Raw genomic sequence first — 18,847 nt, 5'->3', positions numbered from 1 at the left:
TTACATTGTAGATTCTCACTGAAGGCATCAAAACTATGACTGAACACATATGGAATTATGTACTTAACAAAAAGTGTGAAATAACTGAAAACGTCTTATATTTTAGATTCTTCAAAGTAGCCACCATTTGCTTTTTTATTAATAAGGGAAAAAATTCCACTAATTAACCCTGACAAAGCACACCTGTGAAGTGAAAACCATTTCAGGTGACTACCTCATGAAGCTCATTGAGAGAACACCAAGGGTTTGCTGAGTTATCAAAAAAGCAAAGGGTGGCTACTTTGAAGAATCTAAAATATAAGACGTTTTCAGTTATTTCACACTTTTTTGTCAAGTACATAATTCCATATGTGTTCATTCATAGTTTTGATGACTTCAGTGAGAATCTACAATGTAAATAGTCATGAAAAAAAAGCAAACACATTGAATGAGGTATGTCCAAACTTTTGGCCTGTACTGTAAGTTAATAGCAATGGGTCATGTATTATCAAAAGATCCAGTTTATTCACATTAATTCCCATGGAAAGTTTCCAACCCTAAGTATACGACATGTATAGTAGGGAGGACATACTTTTTCCATTCCAACCGGGCAGCTCGCTGTACAGCCGAGGCTACCAGGATTTAAACAGGTTATTTTGGTCCTCTGTAGCATGCGAGGGCATTGGATTACGTATCTCATAGTTAGTTAAAAACATGTACAGTAAGTGTTAAATGGGGGGAAAAAGGATACTCTGCCAATGTTTATTCAAATGTACAATTTGAATTTAATTTTTACTAATTACTACTCCAGCCCTGCCATACACGGTGAAACATACGAGTCTAACCTTCCATTTGTATGTTGGAAGAAAATACTGCATTTATACGTGCACTACACAACAAAAAATAATTTAAAACCGTGGATGATGTTAAAAGAAACCCAAAAGCTACAGATATTAACAGTGTAGTGAATACTGTAACAGTGAGTTATGAGTTGGTTTACTCATTTTCAGGGTTATCAAGTGCATTGTCATATCAAGTAAAATCCTACATAAAATAAAACATACACACCAATTAGACACCAAATACCATCCCTAAAATACCAGGCATGTCAATATGTTAGATAAAATAATCCATTTGCCTTCCACTGCTCTTCTCTCAGTTTCATTTGATTCCTGGATTTATACTCAACTTCTGAAACAAGTCTTATTGTGTTCAGAGGTGGAGAGAGGAGAAAAGCTTCCTGGGAACAGCAGAGTCCATGAGTTTTCCTACGAGGCCATGTTGTGGAGTTTCTTTCCTGAAGGGAGCACTGTTCTCTTTGTCCACCACCAGACCTCCATAACACTTTCTACACACCGCCTGATACTTGTCAGCTCCACCAATCACTTCCACCTGTAGGACAGAGAAACATGAGTTGACAAGTCATAGGAATTTGATGTAAGAAAAGGGGACTGCATCTACCTACTCTACATTGAATGTTCCTATATTGTAAAAAGTACGATTTCCACATCTTAATTATAAATCAGGTTCAGGTGCGATATAAATACTGTGAAAGTATAAAAAAAACGCTCAAACAAATGCACACAGCCTGTATTCAGAAACTTTTTATTTTTTTTAAATGGGATAGTGTAAGGGTTAACTTTACTACTGATGAGCACTGCTCTCCGGCGGAGGCCAGGTTGCACCGTTGAGTGAGCTAAACATAGAGCTAACGCTGTTTGCACTGTTGCTATTAGCGATCCCCGTTTCCTCCACTCTCTCCCTTTCTCCTCTGTGATCTAACTTGACAGCGGTGTTGGTATTTATTGATATAAAAACGGCATGCCAGAATCTACAGTATGGTCAGTACTCCATCCATGGGAACAGTCGGTTATAGAGAAATGACAGACACCTGAAAAGTATGAACCTGAAAATAAACATAATATGGGACAATGATATGGACACAATATCCCAATCAATCTCAATAAGAAAAATGAAGTCAAAATTGTCATCACATTTAAAAGAAAAGGTAATGTTGAAAAGTATCTCCTTGGGGCTCCGTCTAACCCCCGCCCTCTGGGCTCTGAGCCACACACACAGATGTGCACGAGCACCGCTGCAGCGCTGCTTCAGAGTGGAGAGAGGCCCGCATTTTACTCCATGTCTCCTTCAACGGTAAGCAAACGCCTAATATTACCATACAGAATGTTTATAACAAACATGACTACTGTTAGCAATGCGGCGACGACGCACATTGAGCCCGGGTTTGTACACCGGAGGGTAGAATAGGGTGCAGCGGTGCAAGGAGGCATTTCATTGGTTCTTTCCGAGCGGGCCGTGAGGCAGTGATTGGTGGGCGTTTTAACAAGATTACAGCGGCTACAGATGACAGATCTTTTTTGCTCCTTTTTCACAGCCCATAAGTTATTATTGCTGTTGGGGTGTAAAGACCATTTCAAACTAGCCTAGAAGTCTAGACGCATCCTAGTGGCAACAAATTTATTTTGCAGCCGGGGGGGGGGGCTTGTATAGAGTCGGTGGGCGGGGCTTATGGCTGCTGCTGGGAACAGCGGACTTCTGGAAGCCTTGGAGTTAAGCTTTTCTTTGAACAAAGAACGGCACAGAAGTCCTTCTTAAAAAAGGAAGATGTGTTCGGAGTTTTGCTGAGCGGATACGGCAAAAGTTTAATCTATCAACTAGCTCTGCTACCTTCTTTGTTGCTCTGCCTGGTTGTAGCGTTATCCTATTACGTGCAGAGGGAATTTGAAAGACAACCGTTAATCCCGCCCCTCGGATTGAGCCCCGTCAATGGCTTGTCAGGCTAATTTCCAAACAATATATAAATATAAAAAAGTATATATTGAAAATAGTTACCAACCCTGCCTTTAAGCAAACCATATTGTTATACAAGGTTACAGGATACTATTACAGAATATAGAGAGACAAACCATAATATAGTTATTTGTCTGACCGAGAAAAGTGTTCTGAAACACTTCATGGTTAAATTATTGAAGACTTTTCTTAGGTTTGCCTGCTCACCTCCTTCTCTGCCCCTATCCTCTTGGTGTAGGCAGCTTCTTTGTAACACTGCATGCAGACGGCGTGGAGCTTCACTACGCTCTCCGCCAGAGGGACAAGGTTCAGGATGTTTCCAAATGCCTACAAGAATGCACAAGACAGCAGAAAACAGTCAGTACAATGAAATGGATGGAATTATAATTACATTAAAAAAAGGACAGAACAAACACACTATAGTGAGGAATAATGAGCCCATTGAACGGTCTGTGCTGCTCCTGCAGATTGTTGAGTCCTTCCAAATGTCTTGGACATTTTGTTGCATCTATACCCACAGAGGGGCTCTATCTGCCCCGGCAGCATCCACACAGTGTCTGTTTGTCAGCATGAACTGTGAGTGTTTGCCAGTATTCACATGTGGAAACAAACACAAATACTCACCTTTCTCTGGAAGGTTCCATCCAAAGCAGCCACAATAATGGTCTTCCCTAAATTGGCCATCTCTTCACAAAACTCCACTGTGTCTGAGAACTACAATAATACAAAGGAAGCACAGATTTAGTTAGTGAGGAATTTGTCCTTTTGCTAGTGCAGAGTAAGACATACTGGTCTCTATGGAGGTGAACTGTAACTAGCTTAGGGCAAAGAAAAGGAATATATATACACACTTACAAACTGTCCTTCATCAATTCCAATGACACAGGCTTGTAATGCCAGAGAACGCACATCTTCCAGACAATTGGCTGGTACAGCTTCCATTGTGTTTCTAAAAGATGGACAAGATAGAGGCCAAATATGTTTAAAATGAATCTGATAAATACTTTGCAAATTACTTCCAAATAGGGGTGGGGGAAAAAATCGATACAGCATAGTATCGCGATATTTTTCGTGGCAAAACTGTATCGATACACAGACGCCAAGTATCGATCTTTTATGATATATGTGTTAGTCAGTTTGTCTGCTTGACAATCACATTTTGTGAGATGAACAAACAGAGAAATGTATCTTTTTAGATACAACAGATGTTGACAAAATTGTCCTTTCGGGACATCATTTGAAATTGGGGAAAAATCTGAAGTTGGAAAAAAGGTAATACATTGCAATATATCGCAGAATATTGCAATATGTTTAAAATCGCAATAATATCGTATCGTGACATAAGTATTGGGATGATATCGTATCATGAGGCCTCTGGTGATTCCCACCCCTACTTCCAAAGTCCTCTTTTGTTGGCTATCAGGGATCAGATAGTGAAAACATAATACAATACATCCATGGAAAAGATGTACAGTATTTATCCCCGTCTGTCTGCCCAGTTTCAAAAGGAACTAATGCAACTAATCCTGATTTTGTTCAATTCATAATAAAATGTACTTTAAACAGTTTACTCTTTTAGACAAGAAGTTAATTACGGGGACTCCCCCTAATTAACTTCTTGTCTAAAATAGTTGACGTAGGGGCTTTGCTTGGGAACCGGCCAGCTCAAGTCCTCGAACGTACCAAGTACAGACTGTGGACTGGTAGCTGGAGAGGTGCCAGTACATCTCACTCACTCTGACATATCTCCATCAATGCATGTATAGGTCCTGTCTGTGCATGTGTGTGTAATGTGTAATATCAGAATGTCCCCCCTGGGGACCAATAACATAGGTCTTCTTCTTAATTGCTGTAACATTACTTGTAGATATCCTTTCAGCAATTCCAACTCAGCTTCTTTTTTTCGTCTCTTTCTAGGTCTGTATGTGCAAACATATATCATTTAATGTTTACAATAACATCCACCTTTTTATTTGCTATTGCATAAGTAGGTTCACACAAATTACAACTAAACTAATAAGCTATTGACTTAATTACCACATCACCAAACACAAAGACGGGTAGATTTCTGTTAATCTGAGCAACTTGGCTGAATAAAAAAGTAAATCAAAACGGGGAACTTACTTGTCATGTGTGGCCATGCCTGTGTCAGAGTAACGTATGTCTTTGGCATATTTGATCACCAAGCAGTTGTACTGGGCTATCTGGAAACGGCGCACTCTTCGCATCAGTTCAGTGCTGCAAATTTCAAATGCAAATCAGTGAAAACCCATCAGCATACGGAAATACAATTGTCAAATATGTGGCAGTGCTCCTCCAACACTGATTTTCTACAACATTCTAACGTTACACCATAAGCATGAGGTAATGTGTACTATGCAATATGGTTTTAGTACAATGTGCAATATCGGTGTGAAGTGATCCTTAAATGTGTTATAAAACGTATACAACGCTACAAAGTATACTGCATAACAAATTTACGCTTTACAACATATGGTTTATATAGATGGGAGCCGAGTAAACAATGGAGGACATTTGGCGGGATGTTGAAGTCTGAGCGGAATACTGTTTTAACATTACTTTAAACAGTGAATATGAATAAGAGCAGCTATCTACAACTGCAAAGAGACGTGCTGTTTTCATGTTCGTGAATAAATAACTCACCTTTTTCCTGAAAACATCGGTCCAAAGATGACCTAAAGGTAACAAACAACAGTGAATGGGTTGTTATTCTAAGAGGAAGTCAGCAAAGTTTAACAAAAGATGAAAGTCAACTAACGTTAACGTTATTCATTAAATAGACACCTAACGTGTGTCCTGTTTTGTTTTTTAGATAGCTTGAAGTGAGCTTCAGTGGTTGCGTGGACGATATAACGTTAGACAACAACGTTTTTAAGTCAACTTTAACATAAACCAGATACGAACCTGAATTTGTCCCCGTGCTTTCCTCGGTGAATTTGGCAGAACTCTCGGAAAATCCACACAGTCCATGTTAAATTAAAGTCGCTACAATGTAAATAATTAAGTTAAAATAAAATAAAAGTCGTCCTGAAGCAAAACGTTGAATATGGCGCTCCGCGCCGGCGCCAGTAGTTGTGGAATGCTTTAAGTTAAATTCAACCAATGGGTGTAGTGTCACGTGATTCTTTGAACCAAACAGCGTCCACAGAGAGGTGAAGGCGGACAGGGAAGCATGCCGGGAACAAGGGAGCATTAACGAATCATACTATTGCCACGACAAGACCCGCCCTTCAATAGCATTTATTGGCCAGGTGTCCATGCTTACGCAAGGTAACGTAACCCCATTTGTACAGGTCTTATCCCCTGACCAATCGGCTATCCTAACCTTAACCACTCAAAGGCAAATGCCTTACCCCAACCAATCGAGCTGCTTCGTAGGGCGGGTCTTGGTGTGGCCATAGTAGGATTGTGGGACAGAAGGGAGGGACAGACCCGTTAACTGAAACAGGATGTTTATAGGAGAAAAATATTAAAGGACAGTGTGGTGATATGGGTCATTCTACTAAAAAATCCATGATATGGTAAGGGAATGGAGCATCAAAGGACTGTTAGAGACAGTGTTAAAGGTCCAATATGTAATATTTGTACTGTAATAAATCCAAAAATGACACCAATGCCTTGTCAGATATTAAGGAAACATGTTAAACTGAAATACTATCTTTTCTGACAACAATGCTAATGTCAGTATTTTTTCTTTTTGAAATTTACATTCAGTGACGGAATTTATGTTTATGTTTTGATCTGTGTGTTGTTATCAACGGCCCAGTTTGACAGGCAGGCCAGGTTGCCAGATATACCTGTAAAAACGTAAACCCAGCGCGCTACAGCTGTAACGGTAGTACAGCCATGAAAGCAGCAAACAAACAAACAGGATCAACGGAGATAAATTTCTACATGACATAAAAAAAAGAAAACAGCATGTTTCTAACAGTTGCGTGACCAGAGACGTAACAACCCCCTGGTAAATATTGGAGATGTGTTTGAAAGATGGAGACAGCTTAGAGCCCAAAAGGACGCAGAGTTGGCTTATTTTCTCCTGAACAGGTAAGCATTAGCTTCAGGCTAATTTATCACAGCTACTAGGGATGGGCATTTTTTGTCATTTCAACATTTGTGTACTCACATTGAATTATATAGCTAGAGTACCCGAGTTGGTTACTCGCAAAAACAATTGAGACATAGCCAGTAAAGTGATCCAGACTGGTCCTAGCTAACGCCGCCATGCTAACCCTGCTAACTGTTAACGTTACCGGGAGGACCAGGCATGCAGCCCATGGCTGTTTACAACGTGTAGTTTAGCGGCTGGAGCCGACAACGGTGAGTTATTTTAAGCCACGAGAGGGGGGCTGTAAATCGGAAAGAGGAGACTGTGAGTTTGCAGTGTGTTTAGCGATTGTTTCCTTAATTCTAAGCCAATGAAGTGTGTTCCGTCTGCAAGGTAATGGTATTTTTAGCGTTTCGTATTGTAATTCTAAGTGAGGTTGTTGTGTTTTTAGCGGTTCATACTGTAATTTTAAGCCGAAAAAGTGTGTCTGTTAGTTGGTTACAGAGCTCCGCGTGAGCACAGGCTTTTATGACTGTCAATATAGCCAGCATCTACCGTTAGCTACTCCTGTGTGCTGTGGAGTAATGTCTGGCTATGTGAGACTAGCATCTACCGTTAACTACTCCTGTGTGCTGTGCAGTAATGTCTGGCTATGTGAGAAAAGCGTCTAGCAACATTGTTGTGAATGCTGCGGTCTCAGCCTGGCAACCCCCGTGAACTTCGAGTCTGGGCAGGAGGGGGCGGGGGAGACGACTCTCCAGTATTTTGAATTGGTAGTGCAGTAACAATGTTAACCGCTAGCTGCCAGTATTACACACAATATTACATATTGCACCTTTAAGAAAAAACTAAAAGACGTGTTCGTTTGATTTCTGAGGAACAACGGTGTCCGATTTCAAGTTAATATTTGTGAAGTTTAGCTAGGTGTTTCGTTAGCTTCGACTGTCCCTTCAATCCTAGCTATGTGTAGCTACAAATCACGGATAGTTAGCTTCATTTTTGGTTGTAATTCGAGTATATTTACAGTTTGAGATTCGTCACGCCACTTACACATCTAACTAAATGTCTTATAAAGCTAACAACGGTGTCCGATTTCAAGTTAATGAATATTTGTGAATTCCAGAGGAATTCTAAGAGGAGGCTAGCTAGCTCTATCCAGCCGCAGGCTCCATCCCATCCAGCCGCAGGCTCGATCAATGAGACTCGCGGACAAGAGGCGTGTATTTCACCGATCGTTTGTTTAAATAACTCAACACATTATAAGATTAACTGGAACCTGTGGTAACAGATTGCTGGCGTAACAAGCTCGCTGACCGTGCTCTCACTCACACACACCTGGCATTAGGAAGAGGGGAACTGCAAGCCCTGGAGCTCTGTCAGAGGACCAGCGTTTAGTAGTCCATTTGCCAAAAACCGGTGATTTTGCGCGGGTATGGAGTGCTGTGGGCTGCCAGTCGTAACGGAGCTCAATCGAGCTCAGAGCAGGCCGGGGTGTGTGAAGGGAGGCAGGCCGGGCGGCGAGGCAGCAACCCAGGCAGCACCGGCGCTGAACTCCGACACACAATCGGACAAAATTTGCAATTAGCCATATATTTTTGTAAAACGGCCCATATTTGAGCTTTACATAAAAAAGTTTCAGAAGTGAATATTGTAATGGAATAGCAGAGATCTGCGCGACCTAGATTCGGAAGACTACCTGATCTCAGGTCAGTTGTGTAGCCTATATGTAAATGTTGGGGCGTTCTCTTAATACACCAATGGGCTGACAAAGGTTCCGGTTTTTGGGAGGTTGACGTCAACTTCCAGCTTTGTTGGGATTCACCCGTTTTCAGCGGCAGTTTCAAAATATGAGATTTTCATAGTAAAGGAGTGTCAATGGGATTTTGAGCTTCTATGTATGTCCTATTTACCCACTGAACTGTCGTTATTCAACTATAAACAGGGTAAAATTGGTTTTGCATTCTATCACCCCTTTAACCCTTGTGTTGTCCTTCGGGTCACCGGGACCCAAAGGACAACACAAGGGTTATGTACTTCCGTTTATTTTGTTGAGAATTGCTCTCTAAACCCTGTCTCTTGTAAAGTAAGTAAGAAAGTTTGTTTCTAGAGCACATTTAAACACAGTTTAAGCTGGCCAAAATGTTGTACAAACAAGCACTAAGGTGCTGTATTAACCCTTGTTTTGTCCTTTGGGTCACAAGGACCCGAAGGACCACACAAGGGTTTTGAGAGCCATCCCATGCTAGGCCAGACTTGTTTAGAACAAAGGAAATGCATATCTCTGAAAACTTGAATAGAATCAGCACTACCATGATAAATGACCTTTGTCTGTGAACTGGAGCAAACCTGAAATCAGAGGTGTGTCCTTAACCTGAGAGACTTTTCATTCTAGGGAAACACCCACAATCCTAAAGGAATATAATTCTGAAACAGAGGTGAATTCAGGGCTGCAACTGTGACCCCGCAAGAGGAAGCATGTTCGCAGACCGCTTTTTACACTGTAATTGTTTGTCATGTCACATGGCTGAAACTGTGACCCCGCAAGAGGAAGCATGTTCGCAGACCGCTGTTTTACAGTGTAATTGTTTGTCATGTCACATGACTGTTTTTATGTAACTCCACAAGGAGAAGCATGAATTCAGTCCGCCGTCAGCTGCAGTGTAACATTTGTTTTTGTCGTGTCGTTTTCATTGTGTTGTTCATTAAACCTTTTGCTTAATCTTTCAATTCGACCCAGGCCTCTCCTTCCTCCTCAGAAATCAAATGAACACGTCTTTTAAATTTGATTACAAAACGACATGACAAAAACAATCAAACATAAAACATGAAAACACTGCCAGCAGTTAGTAGTGGATATGCACTTCCTTTGTTCTAATCAAGTCTGGCTCCCCAAAAAGCAGAAACAATAGGTCTCCGTGTGTGGGGACAAGGAGCTTTCTAGTATGCTAAATGACAGATATGACCTGATCTTTAGAAGCTTGAGTAGGTGTGAGCCAGACCAATGCTAATTAGTGTAGTTATTTGATTAGATTTAGCTGCAGGCTAAATAAGACCAAAAGTATTGTCTTCAAAATATAAGCATGGTTTTAACTTTTTTAACTTCAACAACAGCTAGGGGGAAACATTGTTGTTTATCATTTTACTTGTCTATTCTTGTTTGTCATTGCCCATGTTTTGCAATAAAACTTGAAAGAAGAAACAAATAAGGGGAGGATACTATGTAAAGTTGAGTCTGTGGTCTAAAGTTCAGCCCCTCAGCATGCGCGCTGTGGCTCGGATTGATCTGCCAGCAGACTTTCGGGAAGTCAAGTCACTTCAAGAGAAAGAAAATGATGCACTGGACTGAACTTAAGAAAGAAGTAAGAGTTTCACTTTAAGTGGTATTTCCTTGTCTACATCCTTTGCATGTTTTTAACTTCACCTTTTCACATTTTAATAGCAAAGTTGTTTATTTTGAGGCTGGAGGCAATTCCAGGTGCAACTCCCAATGCCAATACACTTTTGTTTGCAGAGTAAAGTTGAAGCTCAAACGGAATATGTTAGAGACCGTTAGAGATCGCTAACTAATGTGTTCCTCCAAAAGGCCTCACGCAATACTGTAACCACAGTCTGCACACACTAGTGGACACACAGCACTTTGTTCAAATGCTAACACGCTGCTGGCAAAACGCGTCGGATGGATGCTTGGGGTGCGTCGTTTAGGCCTAATTGAAGGGAGGAATTATGGTATTCTTCGGTATAGCCTGAGTAACTTTAACCGTTGTTAATGTGAAATCTCAAAGACAGCCTGATGATTAATAAAGTATAAATTATTATCATTATTATTATTATGCTTTGTTTGTGGGTGGCTGTTTGCTGTTTGACCTATCAATTCATTTCGATAAGGTATATTAGGGTAAATCCTGTATATGCTGTAATCCACTTGTAGTTGTTATGAAGCTCAGTGCAAATTCTTCCAGGAAGACTTTAAGTTAGGTCACCACTATCTCTCCCTAACACTATTCAGCTGTGAGGAGGTGTTCATATTTCAATAAACAAACCAGAATTGGCCACTAAATTCATGATCCAATCAATCACAGCATGACATCCTGCTTTTAGGCTCGTTCGAGATGAACTGAGCCTCGCCTGTAAAGTGGATGGGAGCCTGCCGGGGGCGGTGACAAAAATTCGCTTTTGATCCATGCTGTCAAGTCGGACAGTTTCCAGCCGATTATAGCAGCAGAAACACTGTGTTCCGATTCCGATTTAATAAAATATTATCAGACCCACATATCAGCTTGTAGCCTACACAGTCTCCAGTTGTTTTAATTATGAGTAGGTCTCAAAATGCTCTACACGCGATCTGTTGCTGATTTGAATTAACAACACACCGTAACCCGAACGGATTTAGTCTCTCTGACTTGTAAACGTCACTATCAGCCACAGAACATGTGTTATGTACAGAATAAGCCTTTAAATCAGACAAATAGCAGTTTAAATCCCTCAAATTCAAAATCAATAAAAAGTTTATGTAAAACGTCATCATGTTGAGTCGATTCTGAACCAATCAGCTGTTAGATCAGCTGAGAGGCCGGCGTTTCCCAGCGTGCCCAGGCTGGGTCCGCCTGGGTCTTGCAGTCGGTGAAAAGCAACTGCGCTGCCTGCGTCTCAGAACTGCGTCCGCCGTGGGGTAAAAAAAAAAAAATTAAAAATAATAAGTGGGCTCCCCCAAAGGCCACGGTAGCCTATAGTTCGAACACTGATGTTGCAGGAAACAGTCAGCTACACAGACACTAACTAACTGTGCTTATAATTAGACGTTTTATGATAACAAACTTTCAAAGTTAACAACCAATGAATACATTTGCATAAAAAAAACGACGCCCTCCCTCAAGAAGAGGAGGGCGCTGTTTACCATGTTCACAGTGGCTCATGGCAGTTGTCGTCTCGGCTTTCATGGCCGCCCAGCTGACAGCAGTCTCTCCGTGTGACAGGAGCTCGAGAGGCAGTTTTCACCCAGCCTGTGGTCGCACAGGATGTCTGCAGACGACGTGATCAAGGCTCACGTGAAGGCTTTAAAGGAAGGTTGGTCTGTTTTGAAGCTAATTCTTGACAAGGCACAGAAATCCGGTTGAGGCCAGCAGCCTTAAGAGGAACACCGGTGTTTCGCCAAATCGTGTATCCCGGTGGAAATCTGTTTCCCTGTTGAAAATTTGTAGCGCCACAGTTTAAAAAAAAACATATGTTAACTTAGACAATTCAGCCAGACAAAATATATTTCACACGTTTTTTTTCCCATTGGTTTTAACCAGTGGTGTAATCTAATGTATTGTAGTGTACATACTGTACTGTATGGGCCAGAATGGGACTTTGAGGGGTGGGGTCTGGGTGTCCTCCCCCAGGGAAATTTTGAGCATCAAAGACTTAATTTCCTGCATTTTGATACACTTTCATGCACCACTTCACAGCTGAAATACCTTTTTTATTTAGCCTATGCAAAGAAAAAAACACATGACAATTCAAAATATGTCAAAAAGATGATGTTGTTGTATGTCATGGCGCATTTTTAAGTGGGTATATGGAAATCCTGGAGCTTTCTTAGTGAGTATACTGCGTATATACCTGCGTATCACGCAGACTACACCACTGGTTTTAACTAAACGTTTAGGCTAAAGAGACAACACAAGTATTTGTGACTTGGCTCACCCCCCCCCCTCAAATTTCTTCTCAGTCCCCCTAAAAAATACAATTTTCATTTGATTGCCTTTTTATTACAAAACTGACAGCAGGGAGATTGCAGGAAGTTAGGGGAGAGAGGAATGACATGCAGCATAGGTCCCCAGCCGGACTTGAATCTGGGATGTTGCTGTTCATGGTCAGTGCCTTAACTCCCTGGCCTCCCATGGCTCCCCATGAGAAACTGTGTATGGATAAAATAAACTAAATGGGAATGTCTAGTCAGTGACTAAGGAACCAATATCCAATAACCAAAATCCCAAATTGCTCAAAATGATTTGCAACATTGTCCACAATACACCCAGAAATATTAAAAGGGTTAGCTTTGATGGTAGACAAATTGATATTGTCTTGCTGTATATCCTCACATAGTTTACCCTTGAGAGTCCACTTACTGTCATGCTTTGATACCGTGTGTGTGTCCAGGTACGGAGCGTGCCCGTGGCCTGGCTCAAACCTTGCTCAATGTGCCATATGGGGAGGGAGATGGAGAGAAACTGGATGTTTACATACCCAGCACCAACTCTTTGGGTACGACGCGTGTGACTGCTATGACACCAACACCGCCCCGTTGGCACGCTTCAAATATGCAGAGGCATCGGTAATGCGTGAGGATTAACGGGCCTGATTCTCTCTGTTTCAGATGTCCCCCTTGTCATTTACCTACATGGAGGCTACTGGCAGTTTCTCAGGTACGGTGTCAAGTTCTCTTCTGCATCGCAGGGCAGATTTAGATTTCTTTGTCAGGTTTCTCACGTTGATGCTTTGTGCTCATACAGCAAGGAGGAGTCGGGATTCATGGCTGTTCCACTCGTTGATAAAGGTGTAGTGGTGGTTGCCGTCGGCTATGACATTGCCCCTAAAGGTAGAGTCTTTTCATTTCTGACAAGGATGTTTCTCTTCTTGGTGAAAAATAGATTGTTTTTTGAAGATGAACTGGGAGTGTAAGCCCTCTGCCTGTGCTCCTTTTCAGGCAACATGGACTTGATGGTGTCTCAAGTACGCAGGAGTGTTGTGTCTGTTGTTCAGCAGTATTCTCACATCAGGTACCCATGTTTTCTGACCCGTTATAACCCAGCTTAAAGTTAATTCATCTTATTTCATTACTTTAAAATGCCGGGTTTTTTTTAAACGTTCCTTCTGACCTCGCTCATTCTTCAGAAAGATCTAAAATGTCACCATCACAAATCCACTGTGTCTCTGTTTTTTTATTTTTTTATTTTTCTCTCTCCGTAAGTGGTCTGTACCTGTGTGGCCACTCTGCTGGGGCTCACCTGGCTGCAATGGTCCTCTCCACTGACTGGTCGGAGTACAGCATCACTCCTCAGATCAAAGGTGAAGCCCATCTGGGTGAAACGGGGATAAGCAAAAGATATGACTGACAAACAGCTTACAGAAGAAGAAGCAAAAATGCTCAGAAATGCTGTATAGCTGATACACTTTTGCCTTTTAATTGTTTCTTTAATTGTCTTATAGGTGCGTTTCTTGTCAGTGGCATATATGACCTCCTGCCCATCCTATCCACCTACGTCAACGAGCCTTTGAAGATGACAGAGTACGTACTGCGGTGCATGTAACTGCACCTTTCAGTGCAATTACATGCACTGTTGTGATTTAATTGTTACCCACTTTTTTACAGTAATCAGACATCAGAAACGCATGCATACGTTTTTTGACATTTGGTATTGCTTACAAAAACTGCTCTGACATGTATAATCTTTTCAGGACAGCTTGACAAATCTAACAGCTTTGTTCGTAAAGATTTTCACATCTAAAGAGTATCCAGATATGTGTGCACGTAGAACTGTGATGAGGGCATTGTGTGTGAGAAGAATGTTGTGATTGTCTCTTTGTGGAGGAGAAGTGTGCGTGTAAAGGTCCTTGTGTGTGTGTGTGTGTGTGTGTGTGTGTGTGTCAGCAATTGTCCTCTGCTGGTCTCTCGTGCCAGTCAGTATTTGACTCCTCTGTCCCCCGGCTGACTCTTGTTGGCAGGGAGGTGGCGGTGAGGAACAGCCCCAGCAAGCTGGTCCCTCAGCTCAAACTCTCCTCCTCCAGCTGTCGCATCGTCGTGGCCGTCGCTGAGAACGACTCGCCGGAGTTTCGTAAGCAGTCGGAAGAATACTACAAAGTCAGTGCTACTGACAGAGCATGAACACTATTTGGGTTATTGTATGAATGGAATTATTTATTAAATGTGCCCCCCTGTGGAGTTTTCTTGTAAACATTCGGCCGCAATTACTTTACCGTTAACTTTGTGTGTTACTGCCGGAAACTGTCAACCAGCGCAATAGCGTGAAACAGGTGGCAGGAATGTAAATGGTGAGCTTACAAAAAAATAGGAACCTAAAAGAAATTGAATTGCGCTGTAGCACTGCTAGTGGTCAAAAACTCCTTGGGGGTACCTTTTTTAGGGTTTAGGATATCCTCGACGTTCCGCTTCCGGGATTGCTCAGTTTTCGACGGATTTCACTCATTTAGGCCGGATATCCGTTGCCTTGGGCTTCCTTTCTGTTGGCATTATAAACTCCAGTCGATGTTATGAGGACTATGGTTAACTGTTCCTCAGATCTCTGCAGGGTAAACCCAGACAGCTAGCTAGACTATCTGTCCTATCGGAGTTTTCTGTTGCACGGCTAAAATGACTTTTGAATGTACACGCCTTCCGCCAAAACAAGTTCCTTCCCGAGGCTATTTTGCCTTGGCGCCCAAGGCGATTGTGATTGGTTTAAAGAAATGCCAATAAACCAGAGCACGTTTTTCTCCCATCCCGGAATGTGGGCTAGCCAGACCCTCCTAGGCAGGTCTGGCAAAGCAAGACTAGGTTTAAGATAATTATTTTTATCAATTAATTAGATGTTTTTTGTTTTTTTTAATAATAGTTTAGTTTATAAAATCTGAAAAATGCCCATCACATGTTTTTTTAGCCCGAGGTGACGTCATTAAAAAGTGTATTAACATTTTTTTTTATTAATTGATCTCGCTGTGACCTTTCGTCTGTTAGTGTTTTATTAAAATACATAAAGGCAGCATTTTTGAAATGGTTACGTATCTTTCTTCTGGCTTTAAAGACTTTGGAGGCTTCCGGGCTTGATGTGACCATGGAGGACGTGGCGAACACAGACCACTTCAGTATCATTGAGCAACTGGTAGATGGGGAGTATCACCTAACAAAGGTACCAAAACCAAACAACAAAAAAGACATGTTGAATGTTGATGCTATTTTCCAGAATGTACTCTTAAATGTCATTCTTTCTGTGATAGCTTTACAATATTAATGTAAAAATGGGGTTGGATTTATAGAGATTTCCAGGATAATATTCTGGAAATCAGCAGTTTTAGGACTACTATTGCTGTCATCAGTAACTGTGACTGATGACAGCAATAGTAGTCCTAAATGTGCTGATTTCCAGAATATTATCCTGGAAATCTCTATAAATCCAACCCCATTTTTAGTAATTTTCTACAAAATCAGCATACATTTATTGACTTGTATTGCATTTTTCTTGTTGTCTTTAGGGTGGTTTTATGGTCATGGTAGGCACTAAGAAAAAAAACATTGTGTTTTAAATAATTTCTTTCTCTGTAGCTTCTCTTAAAGACGATGGGGAAGAGCTGAGGCGTCAGCCTTTGATTCATCATCTACTATCAACATACCTCTGTATCAACATACACCACTGTACAGAGTCCACCGATTTATGCATTATTTCAGGTTTGTACAATAGTAAATGTACAATTTCTAAAATGTTGATTGTTCAACAATCAGGTGTTATGGATTGTTTTGACTGCCTAGTGGTTTACTGTATCATTACTTACAGCTGTTTGTTCACTGTAGATACTACTGTCAGAAAAACGTGCTATGAAAACATTGTGTACCTAAAACCGAGTGATTGTAGCAAATGATACTGCTGTTAAACCTGCTCATGTTCATTTGTAAACAGATTATCTAACGAGCATAGTGTACAGTGTTATCGTCAGGAAGCACCGTTCCACCGGCACGCTGTAAGTTGTAGAGCTGATGGTTAGTTTTGGCATTTCTCCAGTGTTTTGTAAAAGGGTGGGTCTGTCTGTTTGGTGTTTTGTTCTTGTTACAATCCGTTCCACAACATAAAATCCATGGGTAGGACAGGAATAGGAGCTCATAGTACTAATATATCATACAAAGTGAATGTAGCTTTTGATTGTAACCTTCGCAATGCTGATATCTAATCTAAGCAATTGGGTAAAAGGAATTTAATGACCACTATATATTTGCACTGTTAATTTGAGCCTAATATAGTACAGTACTGATATTTAAATACACATATTTAAATTGAACTGATGCACATTGTTACTGCACTCATTTTGGCATCTTAAATAATTGTTTGCGTTATGGTTTACACACAAATGTTCTGTATTAATCATTACTGTAGATTGTAAAAGAGAATCATCAAAATAAATATTTATATTTGAGAATTCCTGTAATGACAGTTGTTTGTGTATGTGTGCAACTTAGTAGATAAGATTTGCTGTAATTTTATTGTCCTATCTTTGTATCAACTAGTGGCATGTTATAGTGCTCTCAAATAAGATTGAGAGAATGTATTCTGTCTTATTTCTGCATCAGTTCCACACCTGGCATAGTTGTTTTATGATCATTTTATTAATTGACAGTTTATTATTTTTTCACTAAAGTACACTATTCAGTCAAGGCAGGTCCTGTATTATTCGTCTTGTGGCCCTGTCTCAAAATCTAGTTTTAATACCTTATTTTATTTCATATGCCCACATAGTGCACATTCCCAAATAAAGCTGTCACTCATTCACTCATCTTCAACCGCTTATCCAGGGTCAGGTTGCAGGGTAGCAGCTCCAGCAGGGGACCCGCAGTTGATCGCAGTCACATTCAAGATAAAATAAGAGTAAGAAGAGAGCAAGTCAATAAGTGTATACAGTAAATAAGTAACATATCTACAATAAAAAATTTAAGTATTTCCAGACATACACTACCGGTCAAAAGTTTTAGAACACCCCAATTTTTACAGGTTTTTATTGAAATTCATGCAGTTCAATGTCTTATTGTACTCTGAAATGAAAGAATGGAACACACTCGTGGCATTCTTTCTACAATGGAAATCAAATATTCTTCAGAAAGTTCTTCCCAACTCTGTTGCAGAAGTTCCCATAAATGTGTGGCACTTGTAGGTTGCTTTGCTTTCACTTTTCTGTCCAGTTCATCCCAAACCAGCTCAATGGGGTTTAAGTCTGGTGACTGTGCTGGCCACTCCATGTTTTTCAGCTTACCATCTTGTTCTTTTTTGCTAAGGTAGTTCTGGCATAGCTTGGACTTATGTTTTGGGTCATTATCTTGCTGTAGGATGAACCCCTGACCAACTAGGCGCATACCAGAGGGTACTGCATGGCGCTGCAAAATGCTGTGGTAGCCGTTTTGGTTCAGGGTGCCTTTCACTCTGTACAAATCACCGACCCTGGATCCAGCAAAACAGCCCCAGACCATCACGCTTCCTCCTCCATGTTTGACAGTTGATGTCACACACTGAGGAACCATCCAGTTTATTGTCTATGTTTACTCCCAGGTATTTGTAGTCCTCCACTATGTCCACACCGACACCTCGGATGGAGACAGGGGTCACCGGTGCCTTCCTCCTTCTCAAGTCCACTACCAGCTCCTTTGTCTTTGTCACATTGAGCTGCAAATAATTCTCCACCACAGCCCTGTACTCAGCCTCCTCACCATCACTGATACATCCCACTACCGCAGAGTCATCAGAAAACTTATTGTATGCAGTACAACTTTAGATGACATTAGAAAGGTGTCCATTCAACTTTATGGTCATTTCTGAAAGTTGTAGTTTGTGGTGTGGTTATTTCTAAATGATGCTTGTGTTCCTAATTTTTGTCTACGCCATTTGTATCAATGTAAAGACCCCTATTTTCTCTTATTTGATACTTATTTCAGAAATTGAACCCTCCTCCTTAACAGGGTATAGGGTATATTACATATAGACCATATAGAGACCGAATGGGGTTGTCAAGGCCCAAGAGGCTAACCCTCCTAATAAATGTTAACCAGCCATGACCAGAAAGCTTGTTTTCTGACGACCTAAACATTTTTCATTTCGTGAACTTGTAGTCAATAATAAATTAGTATTAGTTATAAGGAGTGGTTGAATATATTTTGGATACCAGTAGTTACGTTTTTGACAGTGTGGGGAGTTGAACTTTCATGACACGAGTTTAGTTGTTTCAGTCTCAAGGCAGGAGAAGCTAATCGCCGAG

The 18,847-nt window shown here is 41.0% G+C and overlaps 2 protein-coding genes across 7 annotated transcripts; one reads left to right on the top strand and one right to left on the bottom strand.

Moving 5' to 3' along the window:
• Positions 1–487: 487 nt before the first annotated feature.
• tk1 (thymidine kinase 1, soluble) lies at positions 488–11,997 on the bottom strand. 3 transcript variants are annotated; one of them, XM_028600735.1, is made up of 7 exons: positions 11,751–11,997; positions 5,455–5,486; positions 4,915–5,028; positions 3,646–3,739; positions 3,415–3,504; positions 2,998–3,117; positions 488–1,371 (listed from the first exon to the last, which is right to left on the bottom strand). In XM_028600735.1, the coding sequence occupies exons 1-7, from the start codon at positions 11,751–11,753 to the stop codon at positions 1,192–1,194; spliced, it is 633 nt and encodes a 210-aa protein (XP_028456536.1). In that variant the 5' UTR covers positions 11,754–11,997; the 3' UTR covers positions 488–1,191. The 3 variants fall into 3 exon arrangements, with proteins under 3 accessions (XP_028456536.1, XP_028456545.1, XP_028456527.1); XM_028600744.1 differs by lacking the exon at positions 11,751–11,997 and adding an exon at positions 8,192–8,232; XM_028600726.1 differs by lacking the exon at positions 11,751–11,997 and adding an exon at positions 5,716–6,059.
• afmid (arylformamidase) lies at positions 6,256–17,032 on the top strand. Of its 4 annotated transcripts, XM_028600693.1 has the most exons (12): positions 6,832–6,855; positions 10,102–10,215; positions 11,830–11,920; positions 12,998–13,102; positions 13,215–13,263; positions 13,351–13,436; positions 13,545–13,617; positions 13,809–13,906; positions 14,048–14,126; positions 14,564–14,699; positions 15,640–15,744; positions 16,158–17,032. In XM_028600693.1, exons 2-12 carry the CDS (start codon positions 10,186–10,188, stop codon positions 16,185–16,187), a joined length of 882 nt encoding a protein of 293 aa, XP_028456494.1. In that variant the 5' UTR covers positions 6,832–6,855; positions 10,102–10,185; the 3' UTR covers positions 16,188–17,032. The 4 variants fall into 4 exon arrangements, with proteins under 4 accessions (XP_028456510.1, XP_028456504.1, XP_028456494.1 ...); XM_028600709.1 differs by lacking the exons at positions 6,832–6,855; positions 16,158–17,032 and adding an exon at positions 6,256–6,332 and having other exon boundaries at positions 14,564–14,673; positions 15,640–15,738; XM_028600703.1 differs by lacking the exons at positions 6,832–6,855; positions 10,102–10,215 and adding an exon at positions 6,309–6,332.
• The last annotated feature ends 1,815 nt before the right edge of the window (positions 17,033–18,847 follow it).

The sequence above is a fragment of the Perca flavescens genome, chromosome 2 (assembly GCF_004354835.1).
Source record: "Perca flavescens isolate YP-PL-M2 chromosome 2, PFLA_1.0, whole genome shotgun sequence".
Lineage (NCBI taxonomy): Eukaryota > Metazoa > Chordata > Actinopteri > Perciformes > Percidae > Perca > Perca flavescens.
This window is presented reverse-complemented; position numbering and strand designations above follow the sequence as displayed.

Coding starts and splice junctions, on each gene's coding strand:
- tk1 (XM_028600726.1), bottom strand. CDS start 5,781: ATGGACTGTGTGGATTTTCCGAGAGTTCTGCCAAATTCACCGAGGAAA. Junction 5,029..5,454: donor CCGATGTTTTCAGGAAAAAG/GTGAGTTATTTA, acceptor TGAAATTTGCAG/CACTGAACTGATGCGAAGAG. Junction 3,505..3,645: donor GAATTGATGAAGGACAGTTT/GTAAGTGTGTAT, acceptor GTATTATTGTAG/TTCTCAGACACAGTGGAGTT.
- afmid (XM_028600693.1), top strand. CDS start 10,186: ATGATGCACTGGACTGAACTTAAGAAAGAA. Junction 13,618..13,808: donor CAGCAGTATTCTCACATCAG/GTACCCATGTTT, acceptor TCTCTCCGTAAG/TGGTCTGTACCTGTGTGGCC. Junction 15,745..16,157: donor GGGAGTATCACCTAACAAAG/GTACCAAAACCA, acceptor CTTTCTCTGTAG/CTTCTCTTAAAGACGATGGG.